Genomic DNA, 14,531 nt, shown 5'->3' with positions numbered 1-14,531 from the left:
GAACTTGTACAATTGCTGGAGCTTTGCGAGTTTGGTCGTTTTATTATTCGTCTGCGAGAAATGTCGGACTAGGGTCGACTGAACAACGTCAACGACATCGGGACGGTGTGCAACAGGGCATGGGAAATACCGCGAGGGCATGTTTACTGCGGTCTACGTTTGCAATTATTTGGTTCGTGTGTTTCAATTTGCGTGTTTACCTTTACTTTGTACGGCGTTGGCGGAAGAACAATTGCAACCGGGCAGCAGTCGTCGGACAATGGGCATCGGAAAGGATTACAAAGAGGGCGACTTTCAAGGCGGAAAATTCTTTGATTTTATATTGCATTTGCATGGCAACCCGGTTTCATTATATGTTATAGAATTTATTTCTTCCTTTCCGTTTTCTTCCATCTTGCTTTCATTCGTCATTTTTAATATCAAAATCGAGTCAGATGGTTGCGTTTACAAGCATACATGATTGAGACAGACCAGACCGCCGGCTATGAGTGTAGTTCTATGTTGGTTGTGTGATGTGATTGCAAGTTTGTCCAGGAACGATCAAGACGCACAAAAGACTAGAGCTGCTCAATGCTCGCGATGAGATGGTCGAGTTGGTCCGCGGCCGCTGCACGCGAGTCCGAGTCGGTCGCCGGCGACAGCGCGTCGCCAAGGAGCCGCGCGGCCGCGTGCAGACGGCGAGCGCGCACATCGTCCTCCATCTCACGCGACTTGCGCGCTGCGACGTCGAGGACGCGCTGCGGGATGCGGGCGAGGCGGGCGACGTTGAGGCCGTACGAGCGGTGGGCCATGCCCTGGCCGACTTCGTAGAGGAAGGTGATTTCGTGGGGTGTGGGTGTGTCGCTGTCGGTGTTGTCATCGGCGTCGTCAGCCTCGGGCCGCGTCGCCGTAAACCGCATGTGCACGTTCTGGACGACGCCCGGCGGCGGCCCCAGCGCCTCGGCGACGCGGCCCAGGTTCTGGTAGTGGGTGATGAAGAGCGTGAGACACTGCGTGGTGGTGGCGACGTGGGCCAGCACGGCCTGGGCAATGGCGGCGCCGTCGTGGGTGCTGGTGCCGCGGCCGAGCTCGTCGAGGACGACGAGGGAGCGGGGGGTGGCGGCGCGCAGGATGGCGGCGGTCTCGGAGACCTCGACCATAAAGGTGGACTCGCCGGCAAACAGGTTGTCGCGGGCGCCCATGCGGGTGTAGATGGCGTCGGCGAGGGTCAGGCGCATGGCGTCGGCGGGCACGTAGGAGCCGATCTGGGCGAGCAAGGTCAAGAGGGCGACGGCGCGCACAAAGGAGGACTTGCCGCCCATGTTGGGGCCGGTGATGAGCAGCGCGCGGGGGCCGGCGCTGCCGTCACCGCCGTCGCCGCCGAGTCGTGTCGTGAACGGAATGTAGCCCGACGGCAGCGTGTGCTCCGCTACCGGGTGGCGCCCGCCCTGAATGTCGAGCGTGGCCGGCGTGTCCTTCGCATCGTTTGCGTCGGCCGACGTCGGCAGCAGCGTGGGCTTGCAGTAGCCCGGCAGGGCGGCGACACGGGCCAGCGACAGCAGGGCGTCCAGGGTGGCCAGGGCGGCGACGGCGTCGCGCAGCGGCTGGTAGCAGGCGGCCAGGTCGGCGAGCAGGGCGGCAAAGGCGGCGTCGCAGGCGGCGGCCAGGGCCTCCTTGTGCTGGTCGCGCTCGCGCAGGAGGCGCACGACGGTCGGTGTGTGGAAGCGCGAGGCACGCTTGGTGCCGCTCACCTTGACCCAGGACGCGGGCACGCGGCGCAGGTCCGTGTTGAGCACCTCGACGAGGTACTCGATGCCGGCGACGGTGACGTACGGCGGCTTGTTTTTCTTGGCCAGCGCCGACGCAATGTCTGCCCGGTGCGCCTCGAGGTCCATCTCGACGGCCGCGATGCCCATCTTGTAGCCGGCCATGTCGGCCGTCTCGTGGGCCTCGCGGAAAAAGGCGTACTTGTCGTCGCGGCGCGCGGCGTCGCCGTTGATCTTGTCGAGGTGCGCGACGACGGTGTCGTGGATGGCGGGCAGCGCGTGCAGCGCGTCGCGGAGCAGGGGCGCCCGGAACCCGTCGACGCTGAACTCGACGGCCGCCGCCGACGTCGACGGCACCGTGCTGATGTAGGCGGACGCAATGCGCTGCAGCGTCTGCAGGACGGCCACGAGCTCGGGCCGCGTGCACTTGCCGTAGTAGATGCGGAGCAGGCTGCGCTCGAGGTCGGTGGCGCGCGTGCTCGTCAGCAGGCGCTCCAGCTTGTCGCGGCGGCCGGCGCCGGCGGCGGCCAGCAGCTCCTCGACGGCGGCCACGCGGGCCGCGAGCAGACGGCGGTCGAGCAGCGGGCGGCCGATCCACTTGCGCAGGAGGCGGTGGCCCGGGCGCGTGGTGGTCTTGTCGAGGGCCCACAGCAGGCTGCCGCGCAGGCCGTGGTCGGTGGCGTTGCGGTAGACCTCGAGGCTCTCGAGGGTGGTGCCGCTGAGCAGCATGTGCTGGCGCGTGCTGAAGGCGGCAAAGTACTTTGTGAGGGCGAAGATGTGCTGCAGGCCGTACTCGGTCAGGTGCGTAATCATGGCGGAGAGGCAGACGGTGACGGGCGGCGCCAGGGACAGGACGGTGTCGAGCAGGCGGGCGCGCTCGTGGCTGTCGCTGTCGCTGTCGCTGGCGCCTGCCGCGGCCACGCTGTCGGCGTAAAACTGGGCCACGTGTGTCTGGGCGTCGGCCGGCGCGCCGGCGGCGACGCGCTCGACGCGCGTGCGGTCGCCAAAGACGTTGGCGGCGCTGCCGCTCAGGTGCTGGACCAGCTTCTCGGTGGCGCGCGACAAGGCGCCGACCAGCAGCAGCTCGCACGGCGCAATGTGCAGCAGCCGCGTCTCCATCTCGCTGCGCATAAAGCCGTCCTCGAAGCTGTCGTACAGAATGTCGCCCGTGGCCGGCTGCACGGCCAGCAGGCCGACGGTGACCTTTTCGTCGGCCCCGAGGCCCCCGCGCTGTGTTTCGGTCAGGCATAACAGATAGCCAGCCGATGTCGACGATGTAGACGATGTCGACGACGCTGTCGCATCGTCACCCAACTCCCCCATGTCGTCAATGTACGTCCCCTTGGTGTACACGCTCGTCAGCTTGCGCACAAACGGCGCGTTGCGGTTGTCGCCCGCCTTCTTAAGCGCCGCCGTCTCCATCTGCCGCACCACGCCCACCTTGTGCCCCGCCGCCACCAGCCGCTTCACGTGCACCGGCAGCCGCGCCACCGGGAAGCTCGCCGACGCGAACCGGTCCAGGTGCGCCTCCGACGGGTGCTCGTCGTACCGCAGCTTGCCGGGGATGCACACAATCCCCAGCGTGCGGGCGGCCATGCGCGCGTCTTCGCCGTAGATGCGGAACTTGTACCCGACCTCGACCACCAGCAGCGTGTCGAGGTGTTGCCGCTTGATGGCCAAATACTGCTGGTCGCCCGGCGTCAGCTTGCCCGCCGTCTTTTTCTTGCCCGCCGCCGGCTTGCCACGCCCGGCCGCCGCCGCGCTGTCGTCGTCGCCGTCCCCCGCGTCGTCCCCCGCGTCCTCCGCGTCCTCGTCGCCCGCCCCGTCGGCGTCTTTGCCTTCGTCGCCCGCCCCGTCAATGACGAAATTGCGTCGTCGCAGCTTGGCCAGGCTGTCTGGGTGGCCGAGCTTCTTGACAAACTTGCGGTGCAGCTCGGCCTTTTTGCGTTTCGTCTCGGGGTCATCGGATTCGGACGAGTCGGCCGGGTCTTTGTCGGCGGCGGCTCGGTTGTCCCCGAGTGCCCGCCCCGTCTCCGCGTTCTGCGACCGTGTCTCGTCGTAGATGTAGCGTTCTGTCCGACCGGAGCTACGCAACGGCGATGGCTGTGCGGCGGCCGTCTGCTTTGGAGCATCGTCCCTGTCATCCCCGTCGTCCCCGTCTTGTCTGTTCTCCTCCACGGTTTTTGGGACAAAGTCGTCGTCGCCGCCGTCGTCGTCGTCCACATTGTCTTCGCTGTCGTTCTCCTCATCGTTGCCCCCTCTCGCCCGCTTCACGGCCCGGGCAAATCGACTCCGGCCGCTGCTGCCGTCCGTGGTGGTCTTGGCTCTGCTCGTTGCGCCATTCGGTCCGCTCCCACGCTGTCTCTTGTTCTGGTCGACCTCGTCTTCGAGAGGTCGTTTCAGTTTCCGAGAGGGCAGCGACTGGGAGGGACTCGACGACGGCAGTGCATTGCTGGTGCCCGCACTCGGCTTGGGTGTAAAGAAGCTCGTCAGAGTCGCCTGCTTCTTTTGCGACGGCCCCGGTGTCGACATTGTGAGTGGTGGCGACGAGTATATTCCGTGGTTGCCAGTGTTGGCATGTGGCCAGTGTCATCAGTGTCGAGAGTGTCGTCAGTGTCGAGAGTGTAGTCAATAGTCAATGCCGATCTGGACGACTGCCTTGGCAGCCGGCCGCTAAAACGCGTCTTTCCAGCGCCTGAGGAGACGCGTTGAGCGGTTGCGCCTAGGCGTCATTGCGATTAATAAAAGTGGATCGATATTATGTAATGTTGTTAACCACATCCGTCAACACCATTAACAACAAAGCATGAATAGACCACGGAGGACAACAGGGAACTAATCGGAGAGCGAGAAACAATGTGAGAAATGCTGAAAATAGACATTGAGGCGACTTATGGCGACTGTGTTTGAAGGTAGACAAACAGACAAGCAGACAAGCAGACAATGGCAGCAATTCTTGCACGCATTTTCCTGACGGAGAACCCAGATTGTGTCCAGCAGATGAGTGTATCGAGTCGATATTCTTTGTTTCCATTTTGTTTAAATAAAATAAATAAAAAAGAAAAGAAAAGAAAAATCCAAGGCCAATATCTATGCTGTCTTGAAGGCTCAATGTTTGTTCAATGTCTCCGCAGCACATGAAACATTGACGACGAAAAGCAGCAGAGTGACTGAAAGAAACGACCGTCCCTTGCGTATTTCGACACGATGCAGACGTGTCGGTGTTGCCCGGCCGTTTTCTCTTTACGTTGTGAGCGTCTGGGCAGTGCGGTCCAACAGACTGCCGTCAACGCCGGGCCAGAAACAGACAAAGACGGATCCCACAACTGCGCCAATGCAGCAATTCGTGCGTCCCCTTTCGAGAACCATTTCTTTGTTGACGTTCCGGAAAGGAGCAGTAGTGGTCGGCACGAGGAGACGCGAGAAGGGAGGCAAGATGAAGAACGAAGACGGCGAGGACGAAGCCATGTGTCCAAGATAAGGCCTAGAAGACGGCTAGACACGAATACGCCCAGTTCTTACTTTCGACAAGTATGAGGCGATGGCCGTCGATGGTGCTGCGAAGGGAGGTGTTTTCTTTCTTTTGATTTTTGGTTGTTCTTATTTCATTTCTCGTCTTTCGTCTTCTCGTCTCTGCATCTTTTCCTAGTCTTTTTTCCGTTTACTTCTCATCTTTTTCCTTCTCTTGTCAACATTCGTACACATCGTCAACATTGTCAGGCTCTCGATTGTTTCCGTTGGCTGATTTTCACTTGCATACTTGTGTATTTGCTACTGCACAACCATGCAGCTGCTCCCTCTTGCATTTGTGTTGGCCGGTGTGGCCATGGCCGGCTTCGTGCACGCCGATGCCGACACGGGCACCGAAGCCGGGGTCGCCCGCCGGGCCACGGCGACAACACCGACGGAAACGTCCCCGTCAACATTCTCGCCCACGGTCGCACCGGGCGGTCTCTCCGCCGCGCCGTCGACCGTCCCAACGCACACCATTGCCGTCGGCGCCACGGGCTTCAGCTTCACGCCCAACAACCTAACCGTGGCGGTCGGATCCATCCTCGAGTTCAACTTTTATCCCGGCAACCACTCGGTCGTGCGCAGCGCCTTCAAGTTTCCCTGCATCCCGTACGAGGACTCGGGGCCCAACCGCGTCGGCTTCTTCAGCGGCTACCTCGACACCAATGTGTACTCGCCGGACGGGCCCAAGTTCCGCGTGCGGGTCAACGATACGGAGCCCATTTTCTACTATTGCTCGGCACCAACCTCTTGTATATCGCACGGCATGCTGGGTGTCATCAATCCGGTAGGTTCCCATGGTCCCGTCCCTTCTCCCGCTCTCCCCTTCCCCCCAATTTCTATGATTTCATCCTGGCTGACTTTTTCTTGTAGAACGCCACGTGGACGCTCCAGGTGCAGCAAGAGTATGCGGCCAATACGACGATCCAGCTGGCGCCTGGTGACCCTCTGCCGTCGGAAATGGCTCCAACGTCTGCTGGGGGTCCCGGTGCGACTGGGGCGCCAGGCGCGGGCTCGTCCACGCCGTCGTCGGGCCTCTCCTCGGGCGCTGTCGCCGGCGTTGTCATTGGTTCCATTGCAGGTGTCATTGCTCTCGCCGGCCTCGGCATTTTCGTCTTTTTCTGCATGCGCCGCAGCCGCAGCGCGCGCTGGCCGCAGGAGCGCCACCGCCGGCTGGCTGGACATGGTTATGGAAATGAAAACGAAAATGGGGGTGGCAGCGGCAGTGGCAGCGGCAGCATGGGAAACGCCCTGTCCCCGCTGTCGCCCAGCCCGGGTGCCGCCGTGGGAACGCCTCCTGGACAACAACAGCACGTGCAGTTCCACCGGCCGTATCCGTACGGCCAGTCCCCTCTCCATCACCTGTCGTCGTACTCGCCTCCGCTGCCTACCGCCGGGACCGGCCATGCCCATCTGCCCATCTACAACAGCATGTCCACCATGGCCACCCTGTCGCCGCTGCAGAGCCACCCAACCCACCCCACCCACGGCACCATGGGCGCCCTGATGGCCGGCGGCGGCAGCACCTACAGCACGTACTCGTCCGTCGTGGCCCAGCAGGGCTCGCCCAGTCCGTACTCCGACAAGGCCTACTACCGCACGCCGCCGCCTCTGCCCGCGCCCACGCCGCCGCACAATTTGCCGTATCCACCGCATCTGCAGCCGCAGCCACGTCCACATCCACAGCAACAACAGCATCAACAACAACAACAACAACCCGCGCCGGTGGAGCTCCCAACATCGGCTGCAACGCCCGTCCTCGCACCGTACCACGTCCACGACGGCGGTCTGCGTCCTCCACCGCCCGCACCGGCCATCCCTCGGGCCGAGTCACCGACCATTGGTGACGTTGGCCAGACATGGGCCAAGGAGGACGAGGCCACCGAATTGACAAGGATGTAGCGGGGAGGGAGGGGGGAGGGGGAAGAAGGGGGGGCGTATTTCTCAAGTGTTGCCTGACGTTTTACTGATGTTTTTCTATTGTCGTTTTCCTTGACCGCCTGATCGTTTACGCCGTCTGTGGCTTCTGTTTGGGAGATCTTGAGTCGTCCCGTCTTTCTGGATAAAGGCCACCGATTCTCGTTTGTCTTCCTTTTCCCGGGAACTGGGGCCGCATATAGCAATCCATCCACCACTGTATCAACAAGGTTCTCTGCACACTGCACACGTACTGGATAAATACGACTGGCGACACGTCTCACGTGGCCGTATTCACCACTGTCGTCTCTCCTTGTGATACCAAGAAAACCCGGATGAGGAGTAGGCCAGTAAGTACGGCACCTTGTAACTGACAATACGAAGAAACGAACGGGCAAAGACCGCCATCGGTGAGATCAGACGGGCGCAGGCTGAGGCGAGAGGACCAGCATGGCACTGCGGCTGCGGCTGCGGCTGCGGCTGCGGCAGACGTCAGACAAGCCGTTGCAAACGTTGAAAACGACGTCGTGTCTGTTGGTCGCTGAACGCTAGTGGACGTTCTCACTACAGTTTAGGGATCGTAGCACTCCCCTTCCAGACGGAAGCGGCGCTTCTCCGCCCGCAATGTTTCTGCCGCCGTGTCCTTTTTCTCTAAACGCTTCCCACTCCGGCGCCCATGCACGAGAAGAGGGACAGAAACGCCAAGTCATACGCCTCACCACGACACACTTTTCGTGATGTTCTCAGGGTCGTGCTGCAGGAGAGGGAGACGAAGGAGAAAACGTGCGAACAGACTGTCTCCAAAAGGTACTTTGAATACAGTGGCAAATCTCACTCGCGGCATGTACCCCAACGTTGCCCCACACCAAACAGTGGTTTTAGCGGTTTGACGCTGTTTTGCAAAGTATTCACTACCACGCCACGGCACACCTCCTGCCACCAAAACGACCCCTAGCTTCTAGCCCACGGACCACGCATGCTAGCCTGCAGCAAGGAGCGAGGGTCGCAATTACCCTCTACACTCTACTGTCCACATGCCGGACGCGGCAGGAACGCTCGGTACCTGCACGCCCACCAACACCTGCAGCACGCCAAAGTACCGCAGCGTCCCCCCGCCGCCTCAGAAAGGACACATTGCCCTGGGAAAGGGGAAGGTGCCTCCGCCGCTTGGGTCGCCTTCCACTGGAAGCTTTTGGCGCGCCGGACCTGCGCTGGCACCTTCCCGTACCTGACCTCCTTCCTGGAGCTTCACCTCTGCTCAACTTGCTGGCCTTTTCCCACATCGTCCTTCCGCTTCTTCCTCTCTCCCCTTCTCAACAACACGCCAGTCGGCCTCGTTTCCCTGTTTTCCCTGTTCCTGTTTTGCTTCGTCTGCCCTGGCCCAGTCTCTCCACGCACAGCCTCTTCTTGTTTTGTTTTCTGTTGTCGTCCAGCATTCCTCTATTGTTCTCGTTTGTTCGCCCTGTCCGCCGCGACCTTCTCCAAGCTTTGGCCACCTGGCGAATCGCGTCGTTTTGTGTCCCTCGATTCCGGCTCCGACGAAAAGGCCTCTCGACTCGACTCCTACATCTCGGCCGTCGTGTCGTCTCACCATCGCCGCGGTCTGCCATCGTGACGACTCTCTCGTTCGACTGCCCCTTTCGGCTCTCCCGGCTCTATCCAACGGACATCTGTTTCGAGATACTGCGTGTCTCCGTGTCCTTTTGACCCTCTGCCTTCTGATCATTCGTCTTTGTCCTCGCGTCTTCGCCCCCCCGCGTCTTTTTGGATACCCCGTCTCAAAAGACTGCCTCTCGACGTCCACGTCCTCCGATCGCCGTCTGACACGCCGCCGCACAAACATCATCTGAGCTCTGCGAGCTTGTCGTCCCTCTCACACCCCCATCTACTCCAGCCTCGCCCTCGCCTCTCTCCCTCTCACCCTCTTCCTCTCCTCACAATGGCCCACCTCCGCAGCGGCGCCTCCGGCTACGGTATCGGCCAGCCCAACCCCTTTGGCGGCGCCTCACAAAACAACGGCGACGACTCCGGTGGCAGCGCCCTCGATGCCATCCGCCAGCAGACGAGCAAGCTCGAGGACCTGCTGGACACCTACTCGGAGCCCGTCAAGCCCTACCTGCCGGCCATTGGCCGTTTCCTGATTGTCGTCACCTTTCTGGAAGACGCCCTCCGCATCGTCACCCAGTTCAGCGACCAGCTGCGCTACCTCCAGGACTACCGCCACATCCCCTGGGGCCTGACCCACATCTTCTTGATCGCCAACGTCCTGGCCATGGTCTCGTGCTCCGCCCTCGTCATTGCCCGCCGCTACTCCGTCTACGCCGTCGGCGGCCTCATCGGCGTCGTCGTGTCGCAGGCCTTTGGCTACGGCCTCATCTTCGACCTCAACTTCTTTCTCCGCAACCTCTCCGTCATGGGCGGCCTGCTCATGGTCCTGTCCGACTCGTGGATCCGCAAGACCCAGGCCTTTGCCGGCCTGCCCCAGCTCGAGGAGAAGGACCGCAAAATGTACTTTCAGCTGGCCGGCCGCGTCCTCCTGATTTTCCTCTTCATCGGCTTCGTCTTCAGCGGCGAGTGGACCCTCGGCCGCATCTTTGTCTCGCTGCTCGGCCTCGTCGCCTGTGTCATGGTCGTCGTCGGCTTCAAGGCCAAGGCCAGCGCCACCCTGCTCGTCGTCATCCTCAGCATCTTTAACGTGCTGGTCAACAACTTCTGGACGGTATGTGATGTCGTGCAGAGACCTGTAGATGTGTACTCGCTCGCGTCGCTCACTTGTTTGTCACCTGCTAACTTTTTTCTCTTCGTTGTAGCTCCACGAGCACCACCCGCACAAGGACTTTGCCAAGTACGACTTCTTCCAGATCCTGTCTATCGTCGGCGGTCTGCTCCTGCTCGTCAACAGCGGCCCCGGAAAGGTCTCGTTTGACGAGAAGAAGAAGGTCTACTAGGCGAATCGGAGTCGGTGGTCACGTTGCTCTGGCCTGTTCTTGCTTGGACTCACCGACACCTCTTCACCTCGGCAACATCGTACCTCACGAATCTTACGAAATCGCACGACACGAAAAAAAAGGGATGCGGCATGCAACCCAGAAAAAATGTAACGGAAGCGAACAAATCAGAAAATCAACCCTGTGGAGGACAGTCTTGGGGACCATTGGTCTATCATAAATAAAAAGAGCAGCACGGACTGTGAGAAAAGAATCTGAAAAGATACAAAAAAAAGAGACGAACTTGATGGTGCAAAGAGGACATTTGGACTCCTCGGATAGTAGAAGAGACGTTGTGGTTGAGCAACAGCACCACCAAAACACCTGTGGCCTTTTTTTTTTTTGTACAGTCGGGTTCGGCCATTGGGCTCTGTGGAGTTTACTATGCGTGTTTCTTGTCAGATGTTTTTGTTTCCTTTTTTTTCCGTTTTGTTAAAAACATTTTTTGTTCAGTTTACTCATCATCACTACTATGCAGTCGTCTTGTATGTCTTGTTTAACAAAATACAAAATACAATTTTAAATATGGCGGGAGTGCGAGTTAGAGTGATGTTGCAAGTCGTGGATGGGAACTGCCATAGGATTACGCTTCATGCAATGTCCTGTCTATGCATATGCTGGATGAAATGAAAGAAAAACAAAACGACCCAAATCAAAAAGAGCAATATAGAAAACGAATGGTATCAAAGCACTCAGTCTACCGCCCCCATACCTCTCTGCTCAGTTGCCATTGTCCGCGGCAAATGGCCAGCTGTATTCCACGCGAAAACGGCTGCTTCCACTGGCCGGCGGGTTGCTGTCGTTGTTGCTGCTGCTGCTGCCAACGCCGTTGCTGTTGCCGTTGTTGTCGGCGTACAGGCTGTAGAAGCTCTCGTGGTCGTCCACCACCTCGTCGTCGGTCAGCTGCAGGTCCTCCACCGTGCCGGCAATGTCGGCGAGCATCACCGCGTACAGGTGGCTCATCTCCGTGTCGTCGGCCAAGCCGCCACTGCTGCCGCCGCCGCCGTCGCCGCCGACCGCGTTGTCGTTGTTGTTGTTGTTGTTCTCACCGGCGAGGCCACCGTTCTCCTCCAGGTCCAGCAGCATCAGCAGGTTGGCATCCGCCTCCGACGCCGACCCGGCCAGCCCCAGCCCCTGCTCGACCACCTCCATCTCGGCCAGCAGCCGCGCGCGCTCCGCCACGACGGCGCGGTACCAGACGCGCTCGCCGGCGTGCTTGCGCTGCAGGGCCCGGCGGTCCTTGCGCGCCTGCACCGTGTGCTTGGCGCGCAGGGCGTCGCGGACCTCGTCGCACACGGCCCGCTCTTCCTCGGCCAAGAACGTGGTGTGGGCCAGCTCGCGGTCGCGCCACTGCACGTAGGCGTCGAGGTGCGCGTCGTTGGTTCGCTGGTACGCGCGCAGGGCGCGGGTAACCAGCTGCGCGTGGTCGGCGCGGCCGGTCCAGGCGACGTTGGCCTCGAGGAGGGCGCGGTACTCGCTCTCGAGCCGCGCCTCGAGGGCCGTGCGCGCCGCGTAGTCCTGCTTCCAGTGCTGCTCGGCGGCGCGGATTTTGGCCGCGGCAGCGGCGGCCGTCTCCGCGCGGCGCTGGGCCACGCGCGCATCGGCGTCCGCGGCGTCCTGGGTCTGCTGCGCGCCGTGGGCGACGCGCTCCTGGCGGCGGGCCTGCTGCGCGTGGATCGCCTGCGCGGCGTCCAGCTGCGCCAGCGTCGTCCGCAGCGCGTCGTACTTGGCGGCCACCTCGGCCGCCAGTTCGACCTCCCGCTGCTGCCGCAGGCGCTGCAGACGCGCCCGCTGGGCCTGCTGGATGCGCTGCAGCTTCTGGCGCTCGCGCTGCTCAAAGGCGGCGACCTGGGCCAGGGCGTCGCGCAGCTCGGCGAGCTCGGCGTCGGCCTGCTCGGCCTGCCGGCGCACCCGCTCGCGCTCCCGGGCTTCGCGCGCGGTGCGCTGCACGCGGCGCGCGTCGGCCTCTCTCTTGATGCGGGCCAGGTCGTCCATGCTGCAGCGGCACGTGTGCCAGACCAGGCCGCACACGTAGCAAAACTCGGCGCCGCACCGACAGGTCATGTGCTGGCAGGCCTCGCGGTGTTCAATGATGACGGCACAGCGGATGCAGCGGCGCCAGCCTTCCTCGGCGGCCAGCTCGTCGGCCAGCTGCTGGTCGCGCCGGTCTTGCGCGGACGCTTCGGGACACGCCTCGCGGTTGTCGGCGCCGCGGCCGTGGGCGGGCTGGCGGCAGGCGGTGCAGGTCTCGTGGCCGTTGCGGCAGCGGGCGATGCGGGCGACCTTGGCGACGTGGGCGGGTGGCACATAGACGCCGCAGTCGACGGTGGGACAGTAGACGCGGTCGGCAATGGGCATGGCAAACTCGTCGACCTTCTCCTTGTACTGACGGGCGAGGTCGCGGGGCACGTATTTTGTGACGGTGGCACTGGGCACTTCGTTGAGACAGCACTTGGGCGGGAACTGGGCCTCGTTGGCGAGGGCGGTGGTGACGAGCTGCTGGAAGCAGTCCATACAGTACGCGTGGCAGACGGTCTGGACGGCTTCCTTGCGTGGGACATCTTCGAAGCAGGAGATGCATTCACTGTGTGGCGTGTTAGCTATTGGCATAAATAAACGGTGACAACGGAAAAGAGTCAACAACAAAAAGGGGGCAAGGGGGCAGGGAGACGTACATTGTGGGCGGCGGGGCCGGCTCTTTCTGCTTCTCCATGTCCTTGCGGACCATGGCCAGAAGCATAGCGGCGCGACGCTGTGTCGGGAGAGGCGCCGAGGCGGGGAGGTTCGTGGTCGGTGACGGCGCTGTTGTCGCATCGTCGTCGGTGATGCCAACGGCAGTAAAGGCAGCCGGAGTTGCGATCGACGAGCTGCCCTCCAACGTACGGAGCATCGCCTGCTCGTAGGCCTGCTGCCGCGCCCAAGTGGACGACCGGGAAATCCTGTTGGACAGGCTCTTGATGGGCTTGCCGGAGGTGGCGCTGACACTGCTGTTGGTGCTGTTCGCCACACCCACGCCTGCCCCCAAACCCTCGCCTTCGCCAAACTGCCGCAGCTGGGCCTGTTCGTACGCGCGCTGCAGCGCCGCCCGTGCTGCTGCGGCCTGTGCGGCCTCGGCTGCGGCGGCTGCCCCTGCCGCACTGCTCTCGCCACGGTCGCTGCTCCCACCGAGGACGTGCACGTGGCGCAGCATGCGGGAGGCAAACATGTGCCGTTTGGATTTCTTGGGCAGTGCCGGTGTCACGGGTGGCGGCGGCCGCAGGTCGATGGGATCAGGCATGTGCCGCGTGGCCGTATCGCGCGCTTTTCCCTTGCTGCGGGCAGCCGCTTCCCGCCGTTCCTTTTCCAGCTGCTCCTGTCGACGCCGCTTTTCTTCCGCGCGGGCGGCTGCGGCCGCCTCGGCCTCGGCCGCCTTGACCTTGTCCCGCTCGGCCTTTTCGGTGACGGCGACGGCGAGCTGCGCCTGGACGCTCTCGAGCGACGACGAGACAATCTCGCGCAGCAGCTCGGGCACCTCGGCGCCACCGGGTAACGCCGGAATCTCACTGAGCGCTGTGGGCGGCGCCACGTAGGCCCAGGCCAAATCGTCCTCGTCGGCGACGGTGCCCAGCAAGTCGTCAGCCTGGCCGTCTCGGACGAGAAAGAGGGGCAGCGGAACGTCGACCTCGTCGTCGGTGTCGGCATAGTCGGCGGCCGGGTCGTCCTTTTCGGTCTCGGTTTCCGTGCCGCAGTCCCGTTCCGAGCCGTCCTCGGAGGTTCTGTCGGTGTCGAAGCTGCCGCGGCCATCACTCGGCGTCGACCCAGGCGTCGGCGGTGCCAGTGTCGAGGTGGAGTCGTTGTTGTTGCTGGCGAGCGACGTGCGGATTCTGGACGACGAGCCTTTTGTGCTGGGCCGGGACAGGTCAGGGCCGAGCAGCGTGGAGACGTCAAAGCCGGACGCGGACGCGGGCGCGGACGCTTGCGGTGCTGTTAGAGTTTGAATTGCTGCAGATTCTTGTGGAGCCTTTGGTGTGCTGGCTTGTGCTGTCTCATCGGCCTCCGTTTCTGCCGTGACTTCTGCCGTCACTGTCACCTCCGGCTGCGGCAGCGGCTGCACCTCGGCCGTCAATGTAGAGATTGTCGGCTCGTCGACCGGCGGCTCATATGCCATCGGCCGGATGACGATCCGCTGCACCTCCATCTCCTTGACTTCCTTTGTGTACTCCTCCACCGACAACAGCGGCGTTAAGTTTGTCAAGACAGCCCCTTTGGATAAGATGGGCGGCTGAAGCCGGGCGATGGGCAGAGAGTGTCGTTCGCGGATGGGCTCTTCTTCAGCAGTGACTGTGGAGGCCGATCCCATCGACGAGATGTGGAGATGTTGGGGAGAGGG

General features: G+C 62.1%; 4 protein-coding genes across 4 annotated transcripts; 2 read left to right on the top strand and 2 right to left on the bottom strand.

The window, feature by feature from the left end:
• Positions 1-557: 557 nt before the first annotated feature.
• SPSK_00073 (DNA mismatch repair protein MSH3) lies at positions 558-4,277 on the bottom strand (the record flags this gene model as incomplete). Its single annotated transcript, XM_016727053.1, has 1 exon — positions 558-4,277. The coding sequence occupies one exon, from the start codon at positions 4,275-4,277 to the stop codon at positions 558-560; it is 3,720 nt and encodes a 1,239-aa protein (XP_016586408.1).
• Positions 4,278-5,529: 1,252 nt separating this feature from the next.
• SPSK_00118 (uncharacterized protein) lies at positions 5,530-7,160 on the top strand (the record flags this gene model as incomplete). The annotated part of the gene is made up of 2 exons (XM_016727098.1): positions 5,530-6,045; positions 6,132-7,160. 2 exons carry the CDS (start codon positions 5,530-5,532, stop codon positions 7,158-7,160), a joined length of 1,545 nt encoding a protein of 514 aa, XP_016586407.1.
• Positions 7,161-9,114: 1,954 nt separating this feature from the next.
• Positions 9,115-10,123, top strand: SPSK_00156 (uncharacterized protein; the record flags this gene model as incomplete). The annotated part of the gene is made up of 2 exons (XM_016727136.1): positions 9,115-9,894; positions 9,986-10,123. The coding sequence occupies 2 exons, from the start codon at positions 9,115-9,117 to the stop codon at positions 10,121-10,123; spliced, it is 918 nt and encodes a 305-aa protein (XP_016586406.1).
• Positions 10,124-10,882: 759 nt separating this feature from the next.
• On the bottom strand, positions 10,883-14,501 carry SPSK_00075 (uncharacterized protein; the record flags this gene model as incomplete). The annotated part of the gene is made up of 2 exons (XM_016727055.1): positions 10,883-12,746; positions 12,838-14,501. 2 exons carry the CDS (start codon positions 14,499-14,501, stop codon positions 10,883-10,885), a joined length of 3,528 nt encoding a protein of 1,175 aa, XP_016586405.1.
• Positions 14,502-14,531: the final 30 nt, after the last annotated feature.

Source organism: Sporothrix schenckii (genome assembly GCF_000961545.1).
Source record: "Sporothrix schenckii 1099-18 chromosome Unknown Cont46, whole genome shotgun sequence".
In the NCBI taxonomy this organism is placed as follows: domain Eukaryota; kingdom Fungi; phylum Ascomycota; class Sordariomycetes; order Ophiostomatales; family Ophiostomataceae; genus Sporothrix; species Sporothrix schenckii.
The sequence above is the reverse complement of the archived record's forward strand: the minus strand, read 5'-3'. Positions and strand labels throughout refer to the sequence as shown.